The 26,319-nt window shown below is 35.9% G+C and overlaps 1 protein-coding gene across 1 annotated transcript in view; it reads left to right on the top strand.

Annotated features, from left to right (window-relative positions):
- Positions 1-26,319, top strand: part of LOC115438004 (zinc finger protein GLIS1-like) — a 65,358-nt gene that overhangs the window by 2,226 nt on the left and 36,813 nt on the right. Inside the window, exon 2 of the mRNA XM_030161435.1 lies at positions 18,331-19,389. Coding sequence (XP_030017295.1) covers positions 18,499-19,389 — 891 coding nt within the window. The 5' untranslated portion in view covers positions 18,331-18,498. The remainder of the gene's footprint in view (positions 1-18,330; positions 19,390-26,319) is intronic.

Genomic DNA, 26,319 nt, shown 5'->3' with positions numbered 1-26,319 from the left:
ACACCCAAGGGTGACACAGCTGGGTAAGAGGCACCACTGTGAGTATTAGAGGTAACCATTTCAACATTGTTTCTGGTGTATATTAACCAGAGGCCGATGTCTTTTTGAATCATGTTTATTTGGGAAATTATTTCAACTCCCAAAACTTTTCTTCTTAGCACAGTCCAGTGAATTAGTGGGATTATAAAAGTTCCCCTTAATACACAGAGAGCAGTTTATCTTTACATGATTATTATAAACTCCAGATCCTTACTTGGGGGTTATTTTCACAATACTTGAATAGAAAACAAATGTAAAAAAAACAAAAAACAAAAAAAAGTGTGCATTTTAGACTCTCTGGTTTTAATGTGACTCCATATTTAGTTCCCTCTACTACTTGGTGTGATGATTTGCAGAGTCAGAGTCTTTAATTAAAGTGGCAATAACATAATGTTACCAGTGAGAGTCCTATATTTAAAATAAAAGGGATCTAGTATAAAATGGAGAAACATTGAATGTTTCATGCATTAACTTTTTAATCACCAACTCTGATGATGTAGATGGACCAGCTCATTTTAATTGTTACTTCATATGTAATTCTATTTAAATGGTGGGTTCATCAGACCATAACATAACATTTAATATCCTCTAAGATGACATTTTTTCTTGGTAAATTTGCCTTTATTGCAATATATTCTAATGTTCTCAGCACGTAATCTATTTTGGGTACCTTTTAAGTCAAATTCATGTACAATTATTGCGGAGGTTATTGCGTTAACTACAATTACTTTTCTCACATCTAAATGTTGTAGTTGGTCTCCAGTGGACTTGTAAACATATGATGCTACAAATCGTCCAAAATGGTGAAAATCTGATATATTTTTACGTTAAAAAAACAAGAAAGAAAGAAAATGGTCTTGCAGAAGGATCTTGTAACTCCACAATCACGCACCTGAGTCTTCCACTAACTTAAGGAAAATGCTACAAACTAAACAGCAGCTAAGCTCTCTGAAAACAAAAGGAAACCACTGATTGGAGAAAGAGAAAATATATAAGACATAAGGGAACATGTAAGAAAAGAACAAAGGAATGATTTGGTCTGTTACACATGCCCCCAGCATAACCATATGTTTTATATCAAACAAATCTATCCAGTGGCGTCGACCACCATTGTGTGACTGTACTTTATTAAAATCTGGATTATTAAAAATGACCAAGAGGGTTTGGGTGGTGCAAACTGAAAAACAATGTCATGTGACAAATCATATAAAGATTCTATTCTAATCAGGCATTAAGTGTCTGCACTTGTTGATTGATCAGTTAATGGTTAAATCACCTTAATATAGCCTACAGACGGGCCTAATACAAGAAATTTGTACCTGTATAAAATAAATAATATTTATGGAAAAGCTTTTGTTATTAGTTGAAACTAACTTAAAGTACAACAATTCATATATTTTAACCTTAGAGTTGTTTGTAGTAATGAACAGTTGCTGTCAGCAGGAGAGGAAAAACACAAATTTTTTGTCATGATTCTGTATTTAAGAAATCTTATGATCACGCTCTGTCAAAGTTTCAGTTTGTTTCAGTTTGTGTACTGTTTAGTGCAGAACACATTCCTCATAGAAGTTTCAAACTTGAGTATTTTTCTGATCACTTTAATTTTAATGCAAATATCTGTACTTTCTTCTGCTTACATTAAAAAAACCAGGCTTGTTACTTTAGTTTGAATGCATTTGAGGGGATTTTTATTATTATTATTATTATTATTATTATTATTATTATTATTATTAGTAGTAGTAGTAGTAGTAGTAGTAGTATTAGTATTATTGCCTGTCTTCCCAACAGTAGCCTAAATGGATGAGAAAACAACACATAAGAAAAGACTAACCTTTGCCTCTCTTGGTGTATATCATATATGACAAACATACCAAGAACAAAGACATTATAAAAGATGCAACAGGATGAAAATGGCATAATGTGCATAAAAGATGAAGACAACATAAAGGATGCAAAAACACAACACAATAAACAACAACATAAGAGACATAATAAGAAGAAACAACACAACCAGACAAAATTCTAGTGCACCCACTAGGAGCAATGAGTTGCCACTGAAGGCTCCCGGGGACCAGGTCCAGATCTAAACCAGGACCTTGGTCCAGGGTCCTGACAGGAGCATTAACAAAGAATTCATGCTTTTGATAGTGTGGTGGAACCTGAATGGCATGGGGAGAACAGGCCAACTCCACACAGAAAGGCTCTTCAGTCTCTGATTTGATGATGTAGTGTTGATTTAGTTCATCTTGAGTGCAGTTGGACGTCTTAGTCAAGAAGACGTAACAAAACCAAACCACACATCAAGATTAAAATGAGAAAACAAGAATAAATTCACATCAAATATCTAACAAGATAAAAATAAGTTATTTTTGTCAGTAAAAGCTTATTCATACCTTTAGAGTGAGGTTATTAGTATTTTATTTATTTATTTTATTGTACAGCCAGTAGTTTGAGATTTTGCCATTGCCATGTTGGCTTTTGGAGCCAAAAGTGACCATATTTGGATAAACAGGGTTGAACTAAAAGAGGTCAGAGGTGAGCTAAGCACTATCTTACTGACTCTGTAAAATGGTAAACTTCATCAGCCACCATGAAACTAATTTTACAGTCATGTTTGTACAGCCTATTGACCACTACAGTTGAGCTGTCTATCAGGAAAAATGCATTTGATTAAGTAAATCAAAACTCTGAAAGGCCGTTTTGACACAAAAGTGAGCTGGTCTTCAGATTAGATTAATTTGACATTAAATTTAGTACAGCAGTAACAACTAGCACAGCTGGTAGAAACGTTCTTCAGAGCGCTACTTTTTACTCAGAACCTGTAATTCATCAGTTATCAGTGCTTTCGCCTCTTTTTTTTTTTTACACAAATATCTGTACTTGTAATTGAGTAAACTAAATGTGAACTTTAAACATCTCAATTGTCTAAGTTTTTTAACGACTGCTTGGTGAAACTGGAAACCTCTGTTGTGTCTGATACCTCTGTAAATTGGGCACAGTAATCTGTTTACATGGCACTTTTTGGATCCTGGTTCAGTTGGATTAATTACATATTTATTAAATTTGGAAGAATTACTATTATCTCTAAAATGCTGCCAAATCATAAAGACAATAAAGACAACTAGCTAGTTGTTTATCCTGACAGCAGACTGGAGTTGCTGCAGCACATGTCCTCACAACGGTTGGTTTCTCATTTTTCATAGATGTGGAGCTTACTTCATAGATAATCCATCATTTTCAACATCCAGACAGCTTAATATTTTTTCAAAGTCACATGTCTTACGTTCAAGAGCAAAGAATGATTAGAAAAGCTGAAATATTTTATGTCAAATACAAAGTAAATATCCTTAAGGGCATCTACTCAGCCAGTAGCAACCTCATGTACTGTTTTTGCTTTAGTAAGTAGTTGATGTTGGGACTGGTACATTAAAGAGAGGACCAAACTCGATGTAGATTTTGCAATAAAGTTTAAATATTATTACAAGGAGCCACCTAAGACTAACATACAAGCATAATAAATACAGAGGTTAAATTAAAGAGAAGTGCCAAGATTAATGATGTACACACAGCTTTCCTCATTTCGTGTTCTCCCAGAGGAAACAGATTTACATTTCAGACTTTGAATACAAAGAGGCAAAGTGTTAAAACACTAATCGCAAAATTAAATATTTAGATGTAAAGCTAAGATCACAACTTATATTTAAGGTGCTAATTAATTTGGTGGGTATTTTCTGCTTCATTCCCTCCCCTTCCATTTATATATTTGCAGTTTGACACCCAAAATATACCTGTCCTCTTGAAAAATCTAGCATCATCCTCTAGTGGTGTAAATTAACTCCCTTCTTACATTAAATATGCATTACATGGTGAGCTGGAAGATGGTGTTGTTACAATCCTGTTGATCTGTTAGCTGACACTGCTGAAATAAACCACTGGATTTAAAACATAATCTATTTAAACAAGAAGTGAATTCCACCCAAAATCAGTTTCAGAGGACAGGCAGGAGTCAGTCAGGACCCAACACTCACTGGGTCCACAGCAGAAGAGTTTTAACAGACGCCTTGTGAAGCTGCTCCTATTTCAGGACGCTGGCAGGCCGAGCCGGGTCCATATAGGCGCTGCTGCTGTATCTGGTTCACGGGCCCCGCTCACACTGTCTTGTGGTTTGGATGGAGCCACTGTCATTTCACTGGAATTTCCTGCCATCTGCACTCAGTCAAAGTTTCTCACAGATCCACACCTGCTTGTAAATGTTAAGGGCTGCCAGGAGGAGGGGATGATGGGATAGGTGAGCACTGATGGAAGAGGGAAAGGGATCCACGCACACCCCTTTGGACTGCATTTAAAAATGATAAAGGAAGTGTATTAAAACTTAACGGCTAAAATTTGCTTAGAGGTCTTATTTCTGTCTTTGTGCATAAGAAATCAATAGAAGTGAATCCCCAAAGGAACTTTGTGTTGGTAAATGCAAGTTATGCAAATTTACAGGATTTCAGTTCTGTTGCAACATGTTGTTGGTCATATGAACTATGTTTTCAGGTCAAAAATGTCCAGTTTCATCACAATTAATGCTATATTTTCATGTCGCAAATGGCCAAGTTATATTTTAACTGAATTTACCTGAAAAACAAATCTTCTGTTCTTTTAGATTCCCCAATTTTTCTTACAAGATTATATACTACATATCACATTTTATTTTGACAGGTTGCAATATGGAGTATGGTGCTGATCCATCCTGCTTATGTTACGCCAATACATACATTAAGAATGTCACACGTCACTTTTTAAATCAACAGTTTTCTAATAATAAGCATTTTAATAAAGAAATAACAATTCTATATTGTTATTTACTCTTTAGTATGATGATAAACTATACAATAAATAATTATGATGCTAGTTTTTGTACAGGGATCATTTGTGGAAACGGTGACATGGCTGCTGAGCATCAGTATGATGGGATCCGTAACAACCATGTCACATCCGTCCACTGCCACATTTTGTGTTTTTGTGTCAGCTGTTATTGTTTTAGATCCACAATACTAACATTTATGAATAAGTGGATAATTAGCAATAGTAAGCATATAAGTTAATTATTACTAATAAAGTACTGCTACTGACCAGATCATCATGGGTAATATCACGTCCGTCCACCAGCAAAAGTTTTCACATACACGTGCTATTCAAAATCCAATATTTCTGAAAATATAGCTTCCACTGTCAAATAATATCAGTAGTCTGAGCACAAATGTATTAGCATTATTTCAACACAGTTCTATGCATTTCTTACAACTTTTTTTGACAAAAATGGCCACTCATTTGACCCCCTAAGTAAATTTTAGCCGTAAAACATATTCTAGTGTCTCATATTTGCCATTTCCTGCTTTTTCACGTATGTTTATATTCAAAGGATTTGTTACATTTTTATGTACTGTAGTGGATGCTGGGAATATGACAAAAGACTTTTCTCATGTAGTTGTAGTGAGTTTGGACATGTCTTCCTTGAAGGAGGGGAGTTCATTTAGAACACATGTCTATAGTTAAAAATGATGAAATGTCTGAATAACCCATCCTTTTATTTGTGCAACATGACACCATGTTATTCACCTGCTGAGATTACTTTGACCTAAACCACTTCTCAAAATCGGGGAAGTACCACTGAATGTTCTTAGCTGTTCTTGGCAAAGCAACCTACAGTATTATTGAAATGGGAATGTTACACATCTGTGATATAAATGATCAAATTCACCAAGTCTGAAGGAATTTTAGACACTGTGTAAGTTTCAGAGTGGTTTAGTCTGAAACACTGGCTGCCTCAGTGACATGAAGGTCAAAGCAGGTTATAAGAGCAGATTCAATGTGAATGCCTACAGCCAGGTTTTCAGTTATGGTTGAGCATAGGATTTCACCAAAGCACTAAGAACCATTTGGAGCATCAATTGTATGTATCCTCACCAAGGTTATTATCGTTAATGAAAACTAACGAAATGACGAAAACTAGAATTGAAAAAACATTTTCATTAACTGAAATAAATAAAAACTATAATTAAAAGAAAAAACGATAACTAACTGAAACTGTATTGTGTGCCTACAAAACTAACTAAAACGTATAAAAGTTATGGATGAAATTCCATTCGTTTTCGTCTTTGTCAATGTCGGATTTATCCGAAATTGATTTATTTCGCTCTAGCAATTTTAGCTGATGGCACCATACACTTCACGGTCCATCACTTATTGCCACTTGTCATTTAGAGTCGTCTTCTGGTCCCCACTCTACCTGGAAACATGGAGACTAAAGTTGGGAGAAAGCCGAGTCCTGTCTGGGATTTATTTGAGTAAAATGGAGAAGAGGAGAAAAGATACGACAAAACTAAAATTAATACTAAAACTAAACTAAAACTAAGCATTTACAAAAAAATTAAAACTAATAAAAACTAGCAAACCTGCGCTAAAAATGAATTAAAACTAACTGAAGTAGAGAAAAAAAGTCAAAACTAAATAAAACTAAACTATAATGAAAAATCCAAAACTATTATAACCTTGATCCTCACTTTATGCTCCTCACAGCCTTATTTTTGTAATGAAGAATAGTTTGGTCAAAACCCAGAATTCTGCTGTAATGAGATCATTGCTCTGAAGGGACATTTCCAGAATCACAAATGACTTTGCAAATTATGAAAAGTGACTGAAAAAAAAAAGCAGGGACCTCCTATGTGGAGATGCATGTTCTCCCTGGGTCCTGAGCTTTGGTCCTCAGCTTTCCCCTACCATCAAAAACATTGAATTTCCAGATAGGGTGCAGGTTTTAGTTTACTAGTCAAATCAAAGGTTACTTGTATTAAACGCAGTAGAGGTGCATATTGTTTAAGCATCATCGTCGCAATGTACGTGTGCACAATAGTCACATCGCAGGTCCTGCAATGTAGGAGACAAATGAACTCAACGTGTTCTCATCTAATTTCAAGGGTACCTGACACACACTGCAACGATTGCGATCCACCAATCGCAGTCGTCCTTAATCAGTTTGTTGAAGCAGACCACACCCCTGCACACGGAGCGAGTCGCTGGTAACAACATTGAAAAATGAGCAACGAACAAAAGCAAATCACCGAAAATGAAGACTTGGTGTCAAAAACAAAATCAATGACAGTTATCTGGAATTCTTTTGGCTACATGAAGGATGATATTGAAACGTGTTCTGTGTCAATAGTGCCTTGCAGTTGTAAGAGGTAACATAACTAAATTGTTTGACCATTTACATGAGCACCACATATCTATTTCATATTGCAACATACTGTATGTAGCAAGGTTAAAAAAAAAATCACAATGTCAGTTTTTTCAGTATCGTGCAGCCCTATAATGCAGTTACATTCTGGATCTGGTGCTTTGGCATACATTCTTAGAGGCTCAATATGTAAGATTTGGTCAAATACTTTTCTATGCTAGACGACACCAGCCAATGTTACACACTGTTGCAAGAACAGAGCAGAATAGAATTACTGAAGAAACTGGGAGTGAGTATAAGGACATTTATGGAAAAGACACGCAAGTAGTCTCCATAGAAATCAGTGTTTTGTGGCTGTTATCATGGATCATTTGGTTGGTAATTCAGTTAGCTAATGTCAACAAATGATTGGATCCCAGCACGAAACAGACTAACACAAACTTCACATAAGTACACAAGCACATGTGAATCTTACATATTGAATATTTATGTCTTGAGCACTTCCACGCTAACTGTGAAGATTGTATTTTGGAGTAAGTATTGTATGCAGATGAAGTATTTGCCTTCCTTTTCTGCATCATGTCAGTTTCCTCCTGCTGGAGTGTCAGTAGTACAGAGCATGGAAGAGTAATCACCTCCTCTGTTGGGGTCTTGTGGTGCAGCTTTTCATTCCACACTTCACATTCAAGCTGTGTTTCCACAGTCATCAGTGGTTTTGTCACCTGGACAGCCTTTTCTTTCAGTCTCGAAATTTAGACATGACTTAGCTTCTTTGGCATCGCCATTAAAGGTTCATTTTGCTGCAGCTTTAACAGCCTCCACATCACTCCCTTCATTAAGATGATCACTCACTTGGATGGTGCACGTATCCCTTTTTTTAAGCCTGGAAAAATGTCTCAGTCTTGCAGTCTTTGCTTAACCTGAGCAGACGTGGCTGCAGAAGTGAGATAGACAAACTGAGGCTTCAGGGTCAAATGTAGGGTGGCAACTTGTAGCCCTGTGGTCATCATCAGTGTCCTTAACCTTTTAAGACCCAGCTATGGGTTTTCTGTCCACATTTGTGGACAAGAGTTTCACAACTTTATACAAAAAAAAAAAGAAAAGAAAACTGTCCACCACAAAGGACATTCCATAAAAATTTTAAAAACTGCATCTGAAAAAACTGTTGTATCATGATGTTTCCAATATAGGCATTTATTTAATAAAAAAACAAAACAAAAAACAAGCTTGTACTTTGCTAACATTTCCTGGGTCTCAGGAGGTTATGGTTTCCTGTGTCCTGGAATAATCTGTTGAGCTCAAAATCAGAAGGTGAGCACCTTGCCTATATGACATCAGCATTGCACTAAAACAGTGTAGGTCTTGCGCTCTGGGTGTGTTGCTGCAGGTACTGGTAGAACATAAAATGTAATCCAGCAAGTCCAGTTTTAGGAACAGATATGAATTTGTATTCAGCACACATAGAGGACACTTTGAACCCTACCCATACAACCTTCTCTGAGCATTTATTTCACTTCTCACAGAGTGTGCCAGTACAAATATAGCAATTATGTTATGTAGCAACAGTCACATGTGATTTTACATGTTTGACTGGCTGATCTGATGTTGAGTTTGATGATGTAAGTTTGTGTTGGAAATCTCCAAACTGAAACTTCATAATTCACTATCCTGAAATATTCTGATTCACATCAAACAATGTTGTTTATCTCTGGGCTTAATTTAGAATAGCTTATTCTGATATCAGTCTTCACAGATTACCTTTTTTTAATAACACTTTTTGAAAGGGTAAATGCTGCCATGTTGAAAGGTGTTCCATTATCTGTGTCCAAGTAAAGGGGAGTTGTATGCATTTACTATGAGTTTCCTTGGCTTTCTGTAATATTTTCAAACAAGGTTGCAAATTTTTCTGAAGTTTCTCAAATAAAGTTGAATGCGTACACTTAGTATGTCACCTGAAATATGAAAAAAATCATAGTAATAGTAATAATTGACTTATTGTATTTATTTCATCTGTTTAGCCACTCAGGAGTCATGACCCTTTTGTTAAAGTGTTTAAGTGAACACACTCATAACGTGCATTAAGATCCAAGAGAAATTGTTGGCACTCCTACTTTCCACATTAGCTTCTAGATTTCAGATGTCAAGACAGGGCGCTTAATTACTTGATGTGGTTTGATGTATTCAAAATCTTCAGCTGTAATGTGTTTTAAAGACTCTTCACTTTATGATATTAAAAGTCAATGAACGGACTGAGTTTTGACATGACTAGCTGTTTTTCTTTTGACAGCGGGCCACCAGCCGTACATTTTACACACTGTATTTACTATTTTTGTGCATATGCATATTTTTGCACACATGCATTTTATCTTGTGTATATTTTCTTCTGTATTTATTGTTGTATGCCTTCTTTTTCTTGCACTGTGGGGAGCAGCACTTCAATTTCTTTGTACCATTTACTTAGTATGCCTGTGCAATGACAATAAAGATTTATCTTGTCTTATCTTATCTTATCTTATAAAGCTGTCTGTGTTTTGCAGTGACGCAACTCCCTGTGTACTATACACCTTTATAGAAAAGTCTCCAGGTTTTATTTTTTATTTTATTTATTTATTTACTTCGAACATGCAAAGAAACAAAATAAAACTAAACGAAGCAAATTAAGACAAAAACAAAATAACTTTTAAATGAACACAATCTATCTTCAAGTACATACAAGTCTGAATTTTGCATGGTCGAAAAGGAGTAGGAAGAAGTATAAACTTAAGGTTGTATTTGTTCTTAAATTTACTGTGGAGTGTGTGTATTATGCACCTCTAGTTAGAGCAGTCTGAGCCTTTGTGCAGTGTTTGGTGTCAGGTCGGCAGCTCCAGGTTGGGCCTCTTCCCGCAGTATAAATAAATGTGTCAGGAACCTCTTGTTTGACAGGTCTTACTGCAGTGAAATATCTAAATTGGTCAGAGAGACAGTTCCAAAACAGGACATTTTGTTCATTTGTTACGTGTATTCATCATCACATACAAAGTGTGTCATGTTTCAAAGAGACAAACTGTTCTGCAGGTTCTGTGAGATCTCAGGGTCTGGTCTCAGTCCAGCTGTTTATGTTGTGGCACTGGCCTCGAGACCAGAGATCATTTTTAATTTTATTACTGTCATGACTCTGAAACAACTTTTACTTTTGCACTGTTTTATATCAATAACATTTACCCATGTGTCTTCTAAACACACTGCATGATGCATGATGATCAAAATGTGCAATAATTTCCTACCATTTATTATTGAAAAGCTCAGCTGCCTCTGCTAGAGAATAATAAATTGAGACTATAACAGTCTTTGGTGTGATATTGGGTTGACGATAAAATACATCATCTGAAATACTGTAATGAGGTTCTGTCTCATGAGAAAATGAGGTAACATTGACAGATCATGGTTTTGTGTAGATATTTGTGGGCTGCCATACATTACTGAACAACTACAAACATAATGTTATCCACAGTAAAGTAAAGTAAGTGCATTCAGCCTCCGTACTTACACTGTGTTATGTGTATGTACAGTAGCTAAATGCATAAACTAGAATTAAAAAGGTGATTGAAAAGTATAGGTGACAATCAAATCCACACCAAAGAACAAATAACACATGTTGTGTCAATTTTACCAAAATAAAACCTCAGCCATGTAAAGCAGGCAGCTGTTAGAAAAAAATGTACTTTGCTCGTTCAATTTAGTCTGAAAAAGTAAAGGTTAATGACCTGAGCATAGAGTAAATTTTGACTTATTAGCACACCTCAAACTTAACAACATCTGTTTCACAGGATTAACCTATTTCCAAACCGGAGGCCCTGAGGCATAAATTATTTAGAGAAGTGTAAACTTTCCCCCTCTAGCCAACCTTCTCCGTCACTGGGACACTAAGCTCTCAAGTCTTTTATAAAAACACAAGCGACAGTTGTTAAACTAGTCCCATAAAAACATGTTTTCTTTAATGGTTAGCCAGACACTTTTGTGAAATTTTGTTCCCATTCATACATATTGTCCTAACATCAAATAAATTGCACTTGTGGGTATTTCTGTCCACAAAAATATGGACTCAATGTACTTTTTAATCCAAGAGCTATGAGTTACAGTGTGCTTTTTTTCCCCAAACTCTCACATTGTGTGATTTATGTAAAATACAATAAAACATGCTTGGTTTACTACTCAGATCTTTGAGATACATTCTATAAGGCCAACTGTTTATCTTATTTTGATAGTGATAGTAATTCGATAACAAGCTGTGAAACTTGTAAACAACAGCCACAGTTTAAGGATGAAGCCAGTATGCATGTATGTTGAAGTGTGATCCCACAGACACTCTCGAGATGCTGAATCCAAAAACTGCTGGCTCTAATAACCTCCCATTCAAAAGCAGTAACTTCTCTCAAAAAACTCTTAGTCAGATTTTTTTCCAGGAGTCATTATGGTCTCATTATGGTCTCATTATTGCTTTGTTAGTAAGAGTTTTGAGCAATAAGAAGGTTTTGATGTCTGCCATGTGGGCTTTCAATGACAGCTCAAATGGACTTCAAAGATTCTGTTTATTGAAAAGCATTTTCCCTTGACAGACTCTTTTGTAGTTGTTACACTAGCAAGAATATCAAAGGAGATTGTCAAACAAATGTGCCTGCTGTGTTAGTCTCTGATTAACAACTCCTTAATTTTATTTTGTTATTAAATAAAACAAATTTCTCTGCAGACAGACGTGAATGAATGAAGTTGTAATTAATTAGGACTCATCTGACTCATTACAGTCTCATCGGTTTTATCTGGAACTTCTAATCAGTGATCTGATCCTGATTACATTTATTAGAACTCAGGATCATATATGACATGCTTGAGTCAGAGTTGGACTTTTTTTTTTTTTTTTTTTACCACTTTTCCTTACTATAGCTGTGGTTAATAGGTTCTACAAAAAATAACAAAACAAAACAGAAAAAAAACTTTAGGCTGACTTTTTTCGGCAATGCTTCAGGAAGTTCATACAGGATAAGTAAGCTATTTTTTAACATTCACTCACCTTTGACCCCTCGTACTCTGGTGCTTACATTATTTTGTCCAGATATGGTTCCTTCTGGCTCCAACAGGCCAACATGGTGACCCTGCTGGTGTCAAAATGAAAAACAATGTGGTTTTCTGAAAAACCAAGTGAATGACAAGGTTAGTACATATATTAACTAAAGAACAATAAATAAAACACAATATTTTATCTTATTAAGACTAAACTTTTTTTTTTAGTGTAAAATATATCACAGTTATTATTATTATTATTATTATTATTATTATTATTATTATCCTGCGATGAACTGGCGACTTGTCCAGGGTGTACCCCGCCTTCGCCCCTATGTAGCTGGGATAGGCTCCAAGCGACCCCCGTGACCCTAGTTAGGATAAAGCGGGTTCAGATAATGAATGAATGAATGAATGAATGAATGAATGAATTATTATTATTATTATTATTATGCAGCCTTGACCATTGAATTTTCCCATTGTGCGATCAATAAAGTCTAATCTAATCTTATTTAATGTAATCTAATTATTTTGACGTTCAGTTCAAATTTAGAAAATATCTTCTTCATTGAAAGAAGAAATAAACTTGTGGCTCTTTAAATCCAGTAGCATCATGAAAACAATCTTACTTAATGCTGTAGTGTATAACCTTTCCAGTCGACATTACCATTGAGGTTTTGCTTTCAAAATGATCATGGGAAACAACGTACCTGAATGCATCATAGGTTTACAAATGTCTGGAATTATCTGATGTTCATCTAATAACATGTTTCAAGATAGTACATCTGCTGTACCTCCAATCATCTGCTATGTGGTTGTATTTAAAAGCCTAAATTTGTATATTTAAATCTATAAACATCAATGTAAATCATCAAAGAAAAAAGAAAAATCATCAAAAACTTCATTAACCACTATACACCAGAGAAATTTGAACAAAATAAGTAGAAACATAATGTTCATTTCAATCACCATCTTTTTTTCCCATGTTCCAGTTGAACCAAAATGCACAGAAAAGTTTGTCTTTCAAGAACCAAAGTACTTATTGTTGAGACAAGTACACATTGCTTGTCCTGAAATGCCACAGCTGTGTTTAGCTAACCTCAGCGAGTGAGTCTTTAACAGGCACCACATGAGATGAGCCTGCTATTTTATGAAGTTTGCTGGCTTAGTTGAGGCTTTGTGGGACACTTTTCTTAGTTTTACTGTCTGACTCTTCTTTCTGGATTTGGACCAAAGTGGTTTGTGACGAGACACTGCTAAAAAAATCTGCCTTTCCGCTATCTGTTACTGGATTTAACTCAGAAATGTGGATGTTTACTTGAGTCCTACTGTGGTGCTGATTCATGCCAACTCAATCTCAAAAATCTTATCTGCTTTGTTTGTATCTAAAAACCCTCAGTTTGCCTTCAAAACTGCAGAGCTGGTTTATCTCTTAAGGCATCCAGGTACTAAGTTGCAATTATCATATTTTACACACACCAAACCACTTCAACAACATATGTATCATTAATCCAGCTCAGCTTGTCGACACACAGACACGTTGCAATCTCTCTAATTAAGCTTAAACCACAGTTCCCATGACTGAGCTTCTACATGACTCTGGTGGGGGGAACTCCAGCGATTTACGGGAAGAATCATAAAACTGTAAACCAGACTATACCAGGAAACTATGGGCATGAACCTACATTTAGTGAGTCCTTCATCAGCTAATATAACTACAGAAGAAAACTTAGTCATCATCCTAGCTGAGCTGGTTTCTGGCTCATAAAATAACCATCCATATAAGATCCCATTGAATCTTTCCGATGACTAATTACATGTGGCGTGGATCCTGCTGTAAATTAGATCATCAATATCTGGCAGATGGCAGAGAACAGTGGAAATCAAGTCTATTTCAATAAAATTCAAGGACTGTTGCACAGTGCAGCTACTGTAAATGTGAAAGGGGAGAACGGGGGGGGCTTCTGTTTAGCCCACCATTTTCCAAGTTGCCTGTGCTGTGTCGCTAGCTAACGGACAAGATGTGGTCCATTACTCTTCCTCTCTTAACAAGCATCTGGACCAGGTTCCAGGCGATCGGCTGCCACACAACGCCTAGCTGTTTGCTGCAGGGGTGGCCTTAAAGGCTGCAGTGATGGATCAGCATGACTGCCACAGCAGGTCAGAGGAAACCAAATATACACTCGCTCCAGTGTCGTACCGCTGACACCCTGTTTGTATGGGTTTTACTTCATCCGAGATGGTCTCTGGAGGCCACCTTTGTTGGTCCATTTATTGTTAATGATTGAGTGTAGCACTGCTTATGACTGGAAATGAGGGAATAACAGTCAACGTGTGACACAGATTCCCAAGTGGACAGTTTTATGTTTCAACTCCAACATGTTGTTGTGCCAGCTGAGTCATAGTTTTGCAACATCACAATAAATTCAGGGTCACTGATGGAAAAAACACATTTTCCCAAGTACCGAACTACAATTTGAGGTACTTTTACTTTTCTTGAATGATGTCTTGGGTAAGACTCTGAGCCTCATGTTGCTCCCAGAGGCTGTTCCAGTGATGTGTGATAGTGTGTGCAAATGGTTTAAGAGGAACATTGGTACAAGAAACCACTGGAGTGGTACTAGAAATGTGCTGCATAAATTCAATCCATTTAACATAACATTTTATAGAACTATAGTCTTTTCCAGAACATGCCACAGACTAATAACATTGTACACTTTATGACTCTGCACCAGTGTCAAGCAAAGCTCCACCACGACTTCAAAATATTATGTCTTTTGGTTATCTGCCTGCATCATAAAATCTTAGAAAAACCTTGATAGAATTTATGGCACAAACATTAATTTGATTGAACTCATAAGTAAGTAAAACCAATTTTCACACAAGTACGTGTAAAATGGTAGTCATTCAACCTTTTACTCTGGAAAACCATTCTGTAACCATATAGCATGTTACTCAATGGAAATGATTCACTTCCATTAAAAACGTCCTTCAGTCTTCACTGTATATTACACTGTTACTCATGAAGTTAGAATAAAACGTTTTTCCCTCCTCTCATGAAATGATCATGACTGTGTGATTTATTCTTGATAAAGTGTAACTGGGACTCACTATGTAATGATTGTACCTGGTCAAAGGTGATTACTGATGTGAATAAATAGGAATAAAAAGAGGAATGTGTCTGAAAAGAAATGATTCCAACTTTATGGGCAACAGTGTATATGTATACAGTGATTGGTAGGAGTGTAAGAAAATATTGGTTCTGCAATATATCGCAATATTTCACTTCACAATAATGTATTGACATTAAAAAGTACTGTATCGATATTTTTAGGTATTTATTCAAATGCAGATATTGTGGAGGTTCATTTTTGTTTTTTTGTTTTTCGTTTTTTTTAATATTTTATTTATTATTATTTAACACTCTTTTATTAAATAATGTTTGTTCCTTTGTTGGGATTGCACAAAAATAATGTTATGATGTTAGTTATGAAGTAATAGAAAATGAAAATTTGAATTTGGATCTTAAACTGTAATGTCTGTAAAACATAATTTAAGTTTGAACACAGGAAAATTTTGTGATATAGCATTAGATCCTGCTCTGATCAAACAAAAATGTGTTTAGTATTTGTGCATATTTCTGGTGTAATTCAATTCTTCAACGAAATAATCATTTTTAAAAAAGAAACAAAAAAAAAATTGCCTTTTTAACAGTATCATGATATATCATGATATATCGTTTCGTGATCCTAGTATCCTAGTATGTATCATATCGCCAGATTCTTGCCAATACACACCCCTAGTGATTGGTGATAATCGTCATCGCAATGTACGTGTGCGCAGTAGTCACATCGCAGGTCGTGCGATGTAGGAGGCAAATGAACTCAACATGTTCTCATCTAATTTCAGAGTGGGTACCTGACACACACTGCGCGCAGTGATCCACCAATCACAATCATTCTTAATCAGTTTGCCGAAGCAGACCACACCCCCACACATAGAGTGAGTCGCTGGTAATAACATTGAAAAATGAGCAACGAACAAGAGAAAATCACCAAAAACAATGACATGGTGCTTAAAAAAAAAAAAGCAACATCAGTTATCTGGAATTATTTCGGCTACAAGAAGGATGATACTGAAACATGTGTTCTGTGTTACTAGTGCCTTCCACTTGTTGCCGCAATGAGAGGAAACACAACTAATATGTTTGACCATTTACGTCACCACCACACAGCTGTTATATCCCCTGAGTAGTTTTTCGTAAAAAAATAGCGTAAAAAAAAAATCGCAATGTCAGTTTTTTTCCAATATCGTGCAGCCCTAGTAGGTTAAATGAGTCTGAATTTTGAATATTGTGTAAATATTTCATTGGGGACGTCTAAATATCCTTACATCCAAAAGTAATCTAGAGATGTTACCCATGACACTATACTTTCAATATAACATTTCAGTCCCAGGAACCAATTAATGAATCAAGGACTTGTGTGACTGTAAGCACATCTGGTACATTTTATATACATTTACTGATTTTGTTGGATGCGCAACATAGTTTTACAGCATAATGTTGCTTCTAATCAAGTAATTAATTTTATTTAATTTGCTTATGTATTTTTCACTTAAATACCTTTTAGTAAAGAAGTACAGACATATTAAACAGCATTATAACTGAGAGTTGGGTATATATTTCATTCTTTCCACTGGGTTTGGGTGTGCACATGACAGCAAATGTTTAGAGATAAGATGATCCATTTCTGCCATCTTCTGGAGAAGGTGTCTGCCAGTGTTAGGAGCTTTTATTGACAGCAGATTTTTTCAGCTCACTTCATAGTACACTCACAGTCAATGAAAACTTTGAGACTGTATTTTTCGACATAATTTTTATTTTGAAACCCTAAACTGGAATTTTTTCATATGAATCATTTGTTTAGGTCAATGTGTATTTGGTCCACTTTTGCAAAGAGACCAACCCATGTGCAATGAACCGTGACAACATGACAGCTCATCATTATCTCAGCTACCCAAACACTAAGTCATCAATAAATCCACAATGAATAATTACAACCCCCCTACAAGTAGAACTATACATACATTTCTACCTCAGAGTTTCTATTGACTGTCAGTATACAAATATGTATTGACAACAGAAAATGCAACATCATATTAAGGCTGCACAATTTTGGCAAAAAATAAAATCCTGATTTTTTCCTCTAAAAACTCGATTTTCGATTTTGTTTTTTGGGTAAAACTACAAAAGACAACAGAAATCAGCATGTCATTTTCGTGAGCAGCCCACAATGCAAGGCACTGCTCCGACCTCGAATCTGTGATGGTATTACGTGATGAACCTACAGAAGTTTTTTTTTTTTTCTTCATTAAATCTTTATTGAATGAAGTAGAGTATACAAAGAAAGGAGTATACAACAAGAAAATAACATAACAAGTTTGCCAGGGGAAATACACTACAATACAATGTCCAAATCAGAGCAAATACTGATGGTTTTTGTAGCCTTTTTGCTTCCAGATTTATCAAACAGCTTTAAATAAAGTTCAGCTTCTTTCAAAAAAAGAAATAATATTTGGTTTTGTGTTACAGAACTTACATTTGTGAATGACAAATTTAGCAAGTAAGAGAACTAAATTAATTATCAAAAAAAAAAAAAAAAAATGCAGGCCCGGAGGCATGAGAAAGATGAAATCGATTTCACAATTTCCCTTTTTTAAAGATCGTCCTAATTAAAAAATCCGATTTCCATTTAAAATCGATTAATCGTGCAGCCCTACATCATATTGTCCTTAGTCTGTCTCAAAGCCTAAGATCTGTTTGAAGGTCAAATGTACAATCTCTCAAAATATGTTAATCTTACATAACCACACAATGAGAAGATGATTTATGTGAGCACACAATCTCTAGCAGTGCCATTGAGTTGGAAGATTTTTATTTTCCATGCGAGTTGAAACGAAACTAAAGTGTTTTTTATATTTATGTTAAAAAAAGCGACTCATTTTAATTTGTTTTCTGTGTCCAACAGTGTAGAAGAGATGGAGGTCCATACTACAGTTTGGATCAAATGACGGATTATTTCACGCTCGAGCTGAAATCAGAAGATGTCGACAGTTGCACATTGATTAGATTTGACTGTTAAAAGATGCTTTGGATGATTTGACCTCCGATGGTTTCTTAAAGTTGCTCCAAGACGATGTGGCCCCCAGACCTCGGCCCTCCAGACGTCCAGCTGACTCTTCCTGCTTTCGGGAACGTCTTTGAAGATGCAGAGGATCTTCAGGCGCCGCTGTCCTCTGGCGGCCTCTGTCAGCCTCCTGGCAGTCTGGGGATGTGCTGTCTTCGAAGGACTTCACTGTCTCTGTCTTCTCTGGGACGAGATCTCACCTCCCTGCTCAGCTGTAAGACGAATGGATCCCACACAGAGAAGTCAAAGGAGGACTTGGCCACCACAGCGAACACAGACACTAAAAGCATCACCCAGAGGTTCAGCTGTTACTCCCAACCCTCCCTCCCTGTTTCCTACATGCTCACCACTTCCACTACACCTCCTTCTTTCTGCTCCCCTTCGTCTTCCCTCTCTTCTAACTCCTCCTCATCACCTTTGTTTTTTACCTCTCCTTTGCCCGATTCCAAATCTTCACAGCAACAACAAAAGCAACAGGAGGAATACCACCTGATCAAACAAGAACCTATGGATGATTTCTTGCCCTGTAAGAGGGAGCTGTTTCAAATGAACCTTCAGCACGGGGAGGTTTTCCATCTCCAGCCTAATCACGTGGATCAAAGTCCGGATCACCATGACGGTACTCCTCTTCACTCCCCCATGCTCACTGGACCAAAAGGACAGGATCCCACAGTGGACCAGCAGGACCAGCTGTGCCACTGGATCGACTGCAGTGCTACATACAGCAGTCAGGAGGAGCTGGTGAGGCACATCGAGAAGGTGCACATCGACCAGCGCAAAGGGGAGGAGTTCGCTTGTTTCTGGGCCGGCTGTGTTCGACGCCACAAACCTTTCAATGCTCGCTACAAACTGCTCATCCATATGAGGGTCCACTCTGGAGAAAAACCAAATAAATGCATGGTAAGTCTGCTTCATATTCATGTCGGACTCCATTTACAGTGCATTCACGAGGACGGCTTACAAATTTATTTTTTCCAGTTAGTAATTCTATACTTGACACATGCAAACACTTCGCATCGTGCAGAAGGCCAATATAACCACAGCCTCCTGGTGCTGCACCGAACAGCTGGAATACACATGAATAAACTGGAATATATGTGTTTTGATCATTACTGCAGTGATGTTTTTGTTTTAAACATAACTGGTATACATATGAAGGCATAAGTCACTCAAAAAATAAACGGCACAACAAGGTATTTGTAATGTATGATAGCATTGTTACATAAAACTGGAAGGTAACATATTAATTACATACATACAAACTACAAATTACATATAAATAATTTATTGTGGATTCAAAACACATTGATACACAACTTAATAATGCAATGATACTTATTTATACATGACATACTTCACAATTTATGAAATTATCTCTATCTTAAACTATACAAAAATTAATCGTGGGTCTACAAGGAAGACTTTCTCAATTCATTCATTCATTCATTTGTTTGTTTATTTCGAGCATTTACAGAATGCATGCAAATTCAAAATTCCAAAAAATCATTCATCTATACTCGAAAAGGAGTGGGAAGAAGAAAAACTTATTTAATCGCACCCCCATTCTCATCATCAAATAACTTAACATAATATCATTTTAAATACTCACTCCTGTCCTTTGACTTCAAGCCAGAATAATGAACAAAATAGGCCTATACCAAATTAGAATGAAGGCATTTGACAGCATTTACATTGCAGAACCAAAATGTGTGTAAAAAATAGAAACAAAGATCATTCCTGGTGGTGTTACCACAGGTAACAGTTAACCATCAACTTACATGATAATAATTACAGACCAAGAATGGTAAAAACAAAAAAACTGCAATACCACAAGTGGTAAAGAACAGCAATAATTACATACCAACTATGGTAAGAAAAAAAGCCAAAAAACTACAATACCACTAATGGTAAAGGGCAGCACATACCAGCGATGGTAAGAACAATAGCAGATGGTAATGGACAACACAGACCAACTAGATGAGGAACAACAAGCACACATCAACATATAAGACAGAATATTGATGTAACATCAGTATTCAGACCCTCCATCTTTATACTGGGACCAGACCATATTTTTGTATAACAGTTTAAATCAGCGGATATTTTGCCTTTGCTTGTGTTGGATGTCCAGACTGTTCCAAAGTTTCACTCCACATACAGACAAAAAAAACCATTTACGAGTGGTTCAAAATTTGGGTAATGTGAAATCTCCAAAGCCTTTCAAATTATGAGTACTCTCCCGAATTGTGATTTTTTTTTTTTTATATATTACTTGGTAGTAATTTGTTGAATTTGTTGAATAAGATTATTGCTGTATGGATCAATTAGCAGTAATCTTGTCCTTGGTCAAAATAAGGCACAGACTCACATTTTTTAAAACAACGACAACAGAAAAAACCTTTCATGTGAGATGTTTAGACCATTAGATGATATGTTTTACTAGTGAAAACACAACTAAATAGGTGCAAGTATAAGCAAGAAATACTGTACATATTTATTAAAAGAGCTATTACAAGGTTGTCAGAAAATGAGAAGCTAATGTTATAAACAAAAGTGTGAAAATATAAAAAAGATTCAGTTTGAAATTCTTTAAAAGAATGTGGCTCTAGTACAGTATCACATAGGAATCCCACATTCACCCTCAGTAACTTTATTTCAGCTGAAACACCACACTTTCCATGCAGCCGTTTCACCCAGCCGACATTAACCAGCTCAAAGGACGTCTCGACTTCTTCAGACTGCAGCCGGTGATCAAGAGTCTGAGTCAGGAGGATGAACGCGCTGTTTCCTTCCTTCTCGACAGGTTTCCCTTACTCATGGATGCCAGAGGCAGAAATGTGGTGTTTCCCTGTGAATGAATGAATGGAGGATGTGTCCACAGCATGAAAATCTGAGGAGCTGATGATCATCCTCTGACAAATTCAATTAATTCATACCTTTACATTGAACAGTTTTGGAGAGAAGTGGAGAAAAAAGACAGCAAACAGAGGGAGGGGATGACAGGCAGCAAAGATAGGTCGCCCCGTCGGACCGGCTCCTATATATTCTAATGTTCTAAACATTTATTTATGCACACAGTAGGAACATGACAAAGGGTCTGATGTTCCCAGGGTCGGGGTCAGGTCCTCACTCATAGATACTGATCATTTTGGTCATTTTTTAAAGGCCTGTTCTCAGTCCCAACTCTTCACATACTGCTGTTTCTTCATCAGTCCTTGCATTTGTCCTAATTCCTACTGTTTATTTTTGCATTTTTTCTCGTAGTCCGTATTATTGTAACCCTTCTCTCAACCCTTTGTTCCTAACCCTAAACCAAATTCCAACACTATTTTTTAACTCAAACCTTTCTTTTTTATGCTTAAACCTAAGCAAACTCTACCCATAGTATCATCTAAACCAGGGGTGTCAAACTCATTTTCTTTCAGGGGCCACATTCAGCCCACTATGACCTCCAGTGGGCCGGACAAGTCAAATAATAGCATAATAGCTTATAAATAATGACAACTCCAAATTTTTTATATGCAAAATATAACATTAAATTATGAAATCATTTACATTTTACAAACTATCCAAACAAAAAAGATGTGAATAACCTGAAAAAACTGAAATTTCTGAAGAAAAATAATAAAAATTTGATCAATGTCATGCCTCAAATTATGATTTATATATACATTTTTATTACAGATCAGATCTACCAAGACACAAAACAGGCAGAATATATTTAAAATTGCATTTATTTTTCTTTAGATATTTCAGGTTGTTCATATTTGTTCAGGATTATTGGCGTTTTATTATTAAAGGATATAAGCGTTTGATGTTCTTTGCAATAAATCAAAGAGAAGAAATTGGAATTGCCATTATTTATAGGCATAACATCATATTTTTTTCACATTAATCCAAGAACAACATTTGGAGTCATTATTTCTAGGTTATTTTGCTATTATTTTTGAGTTCAACGCCCTTGACTGTTAATATCTTCTGCACTTTGCAAAGTCATCCTGCGGGCCAGATTAGAACCTTTGGTGGGCCAGTTTTGGCCCCCGGGCCACATGTTTGACACCTGTGATCTAAACACTTATCAAATACCCCATGTATCCAAATATAACACCTAACCCATGGGTAGAAAAATGACGCTCTGCCACAAAGTTAGAGTGAGATTATGTTTCAGTACTCCCAGTGGAAAAAAGAATTCAATACTCCTCAGTGAAGGTCATCAGCAGCCCATTTTAGGTACCGAGTTAGGGTTAGGTTTCCAGAAAAAAAAGTGTATTTTAAAAGAATCTAGACACCAGTTCAACTGAACATTGAAGTCAAAGTAATTAAAACCTGAACAAGTAAATAAAATTGTGACCGAACATCAAACATCAAACTAACTGGGTCATTTTTCTGAAGTGTTATTGTCACATAGTGATTCATTTGATTTGAAAAGCCTAATATTATCATCCAAGTCAAGTTCTGCCACTACAAATAGTATAGTTGGTAAAACATCCTCTGTATGCCAGTTAATCAGTCTGTGATCCATACACTCCCTCTAAGGCAGGGGTGTCAAACTCATTTTAGTTCAGGGGCCATATTCAGCCCCATTTGATCTCAAGTGGGCCAGACCAGTGAAATAATAATAGTGGAAAAAGTAAAATTCTATTATGATCAGGTTTACATCTACAAAGTTTCCTTAAAAATCTGAATAACATGAACAATTTGAATCATCTTAAGAAAAACAAGTGCAATTTTAACAATATTCTGCCTCAGTTTATCAGTTTATTGCGGTGGCCTAAAGGTGCAAGAGCCCAAAATTTATCCATATAAGAAAAAAAACAGAACAGCCCAAAAAATTATCCACTATAAGAAAAAAAAGAGAACTGCCCAAAAAATTATCCACTATAAGAAAAAAAAGAGAACAGAATAAAAAATTATCCACTAGCTCAAAAAATTATCCACTATAAGAAAGAAAAAGAGAACAGCCCAAAAAATTATCCACTATAAGAAGAAAAAAAAAAACCAAAACATCATCCACCTTTTCAATCAAGGGGGCGCTGTTTACCCAAAAGGTCTCTTGCTTTAAAATTAAGGCCACCACAAAAATAAAAACATAGGCTGAAAATTTTAAGATAATTTTTTGGGCTAGTGGATGTTTTTTGGGCTGTTCTCTTTTTTTTCTTATAGTGGATAATTTTTTTGGCTGTTCTCTTTTTTTTCTTATTGTGGATAATTTTTCGGGCTGTTCTCTTTTTTCTTATAGTGGATAATTTTTTGGGCTGTTCTGTCTTTTTTTCTTATAGTGGATAATTTTTTGGGCTGTTCTCTTTTTTTCTTATAGTGGATAATTTTTTGGGCTGTTGCACCTCTGGGCCACCGTAGTTTATCATTTACACATGTGCATTACAATCGCACAAAACATTTACTAACATGCAGAATGTTGGTAAAATCAAATTTATTTTTCTTAAGACATTTCCGTTTGTTCATATTTGTTCAGGTTATTCACATTTTTTATAAAAGTATCATTTGGTAATGCAAATATTTTCCATGTAATTTTACTTTTTTACACCAAAAAAACAAAGAGAACATTTGGGGTTGTCATTATTTACAGGTTATTATGACAATATTTTACTAGTTCTGACCCATTTGAAATCTAATTGGACTGTTTGTGTCTGTACGTGGAACCTGAATTAAAATGATTTTGACACCACTGATTGTTAATATCTTCAGTTTAATTTTTTCATTTCACAAATTCATCCCGCGGGCCGGATTGGACCCTTTGGCGGGCCGGATTTGGCCCCCGGGCCACATGTTTGAGACCTGTGCTCTAAGGCCTTTAAATTTTTTACCAAATGACTAACTCCCACCAACAAAAAAGTTTTCCACTTTAACTCTGTTTTAAAGTTGGTTTGTTAGTTTAACACAGTGTAGCTCTAACTGTGTAAACTAACCTTTTAGAGCCTGTAAATTAGCCCCAAACGATCCATTAACTGCTTCTTAAAAGTACATATAATTAGTTTCCCCACTTGTTTCAACCAAAGAGTATGAAGGGTGTAACCTGTTAACCCTTTTACATTTTCACAAGTCACATATATAGCAGGGTTTTTCACCATTTTCATTCATCTGCCAATTGTTTTCTCATTCAGTCATCACTCTATTAACCCTTTCATGCATAGTGGTCACTACAGTGGACAGCTATTCAAAGCTGTTGTCTTGTATATTTATGGATTTTGTTGTTTTATTTCCATCATCTAACATATCATCTAACATATTGGACACTCATGCATCATCCCATACACTGCAATTGATACCATTACTGTAACTTTGCTGTTCTTGATAAACCTGATCTGCAATAACATTTTTGAGTGTAAAGAAATTGCTTATTATTTTTTATTTGACTGTAATTAACAACAAAAATGTTATTTTTCATATTATCTCCATGAAGTGAGTGATGACTAGTATTAGAATATGTTAAAATGTGAGAAAACAACAGACTAGCAGCATTAAAAATGTCTTTATTTCATTACTTTTCACACAGTATATTAGTAAGTAAATGTTTCTTTGTTTCAAAAATTAAATGCATATTGTCCAGCTGAGTGGACATTTTTGCAATTCCATGAAAAATAGGTTCATAAAATTTTTTTCAATCGCATTGTTTTTTTAATGTCTAAAGAGGAAGGAAAACACTTAGGAAAAAAATCTTGATTAAGGTTCTCATAATTCATGCATGAAAGGGTTAGATGTTTAAAGAGCTTCTCATCTTCTAAAGTGTCATTGCCAGAGAATCCCAGTCCAGATGTTACTTGTTAAAGACAAAAACTGTGAGAAAATTGGACAAATTTACACATTTGAGAGGCAAATATGTGTAATTTTTCCTTGAAATGCCAGTGAAAGGATTAATCAGCAAAAAAAAAAAAAAAAAAAGCTTCTCTATGAACCATGAAAACTGTAGACTTTAAAATTCACAAGAGTTTTACTTGAGAAAACGTCAACACACACACATTCATTAGAGTCAAAGCAAGGCCACAATGAGTCAAAGAAGAGTCTGTGAGGTTTAACCATCACAACAGTGGCCTTTGAGCCCCAACACATCGTCACCCTGCATTAGTTCTGTCATGAGTCACTTTCTGACACGCGACTATTGCCACTTGAACACATCTGTCCCATGTTGACCTTGAATCTGGTGCCAGATCCCTGTCCCTGAATGTGAGTAACTCTCTCCAAAATTCCCTAGCGTCTTTGTTGCTGTCATCAACCTGGGACTCCGACTAATAATTCATTCAGAAATTTACATTCAGAGACACGCTTCCCACTTAACTGAATTAGTCCATTGAGATGACCTAATCTGTTGCCAGCTTGTAAATGTATTACTGCAGGGAGTCACTCGCAAACAGATTAATAAGATTAAATCAACACAAACTCGAAATAGTCATTAGTCACTCTCCAGCTATGTCATGATGTGGATTTTCATTTTCGTAAAGCACTCGAGCCAAAACATGTAAATGAAGTCATTCCTGCTGCAGCAATGGAAAAATGAATGTCTCACATGAATGTAGTCAGTGTTTGTTAATGAGTTCAGTCTTATTTACCAGCTCATAATGTTGAGCCTCAGATTAGACAGGTGTTATTCAGGCAGTAAACACCAGCTCCTAAAGTGTTTTTAAATGTGCAGTGGTGCATGATTTATAATGCTGTAATGATATTTATATGTGGATTTAAAGGATAAAGTTGGACATATTATGAGTTTTTTTCAAAGTCAACAAATATATACTGAGAAGGACAAAACCAGCCATTAACTGATCCTGTAGTGACTAATATTTTGTGTTTATCAAAGGCTGAAAAATCCAAGGTGTT

Source organism: Sphaeramia orbicularis, chromosome 17 (genome assembly GCF_902148855.1).
Source record: "Sphaeramia orbicularis chromosome 17, fSphaOr1.1, whole genome shotgun sequence".
NCBI lineage: Eukaryota > Metazoa > Chordata > Actinopteri > Kurtiformes > Apogonidae > Sphaeramia > Sphaeramia orbicularis.
Note: the sequence above shows the minus strand (reverse complement) of the source record. Positions and strands in the feature narration are given on the sequence as shown.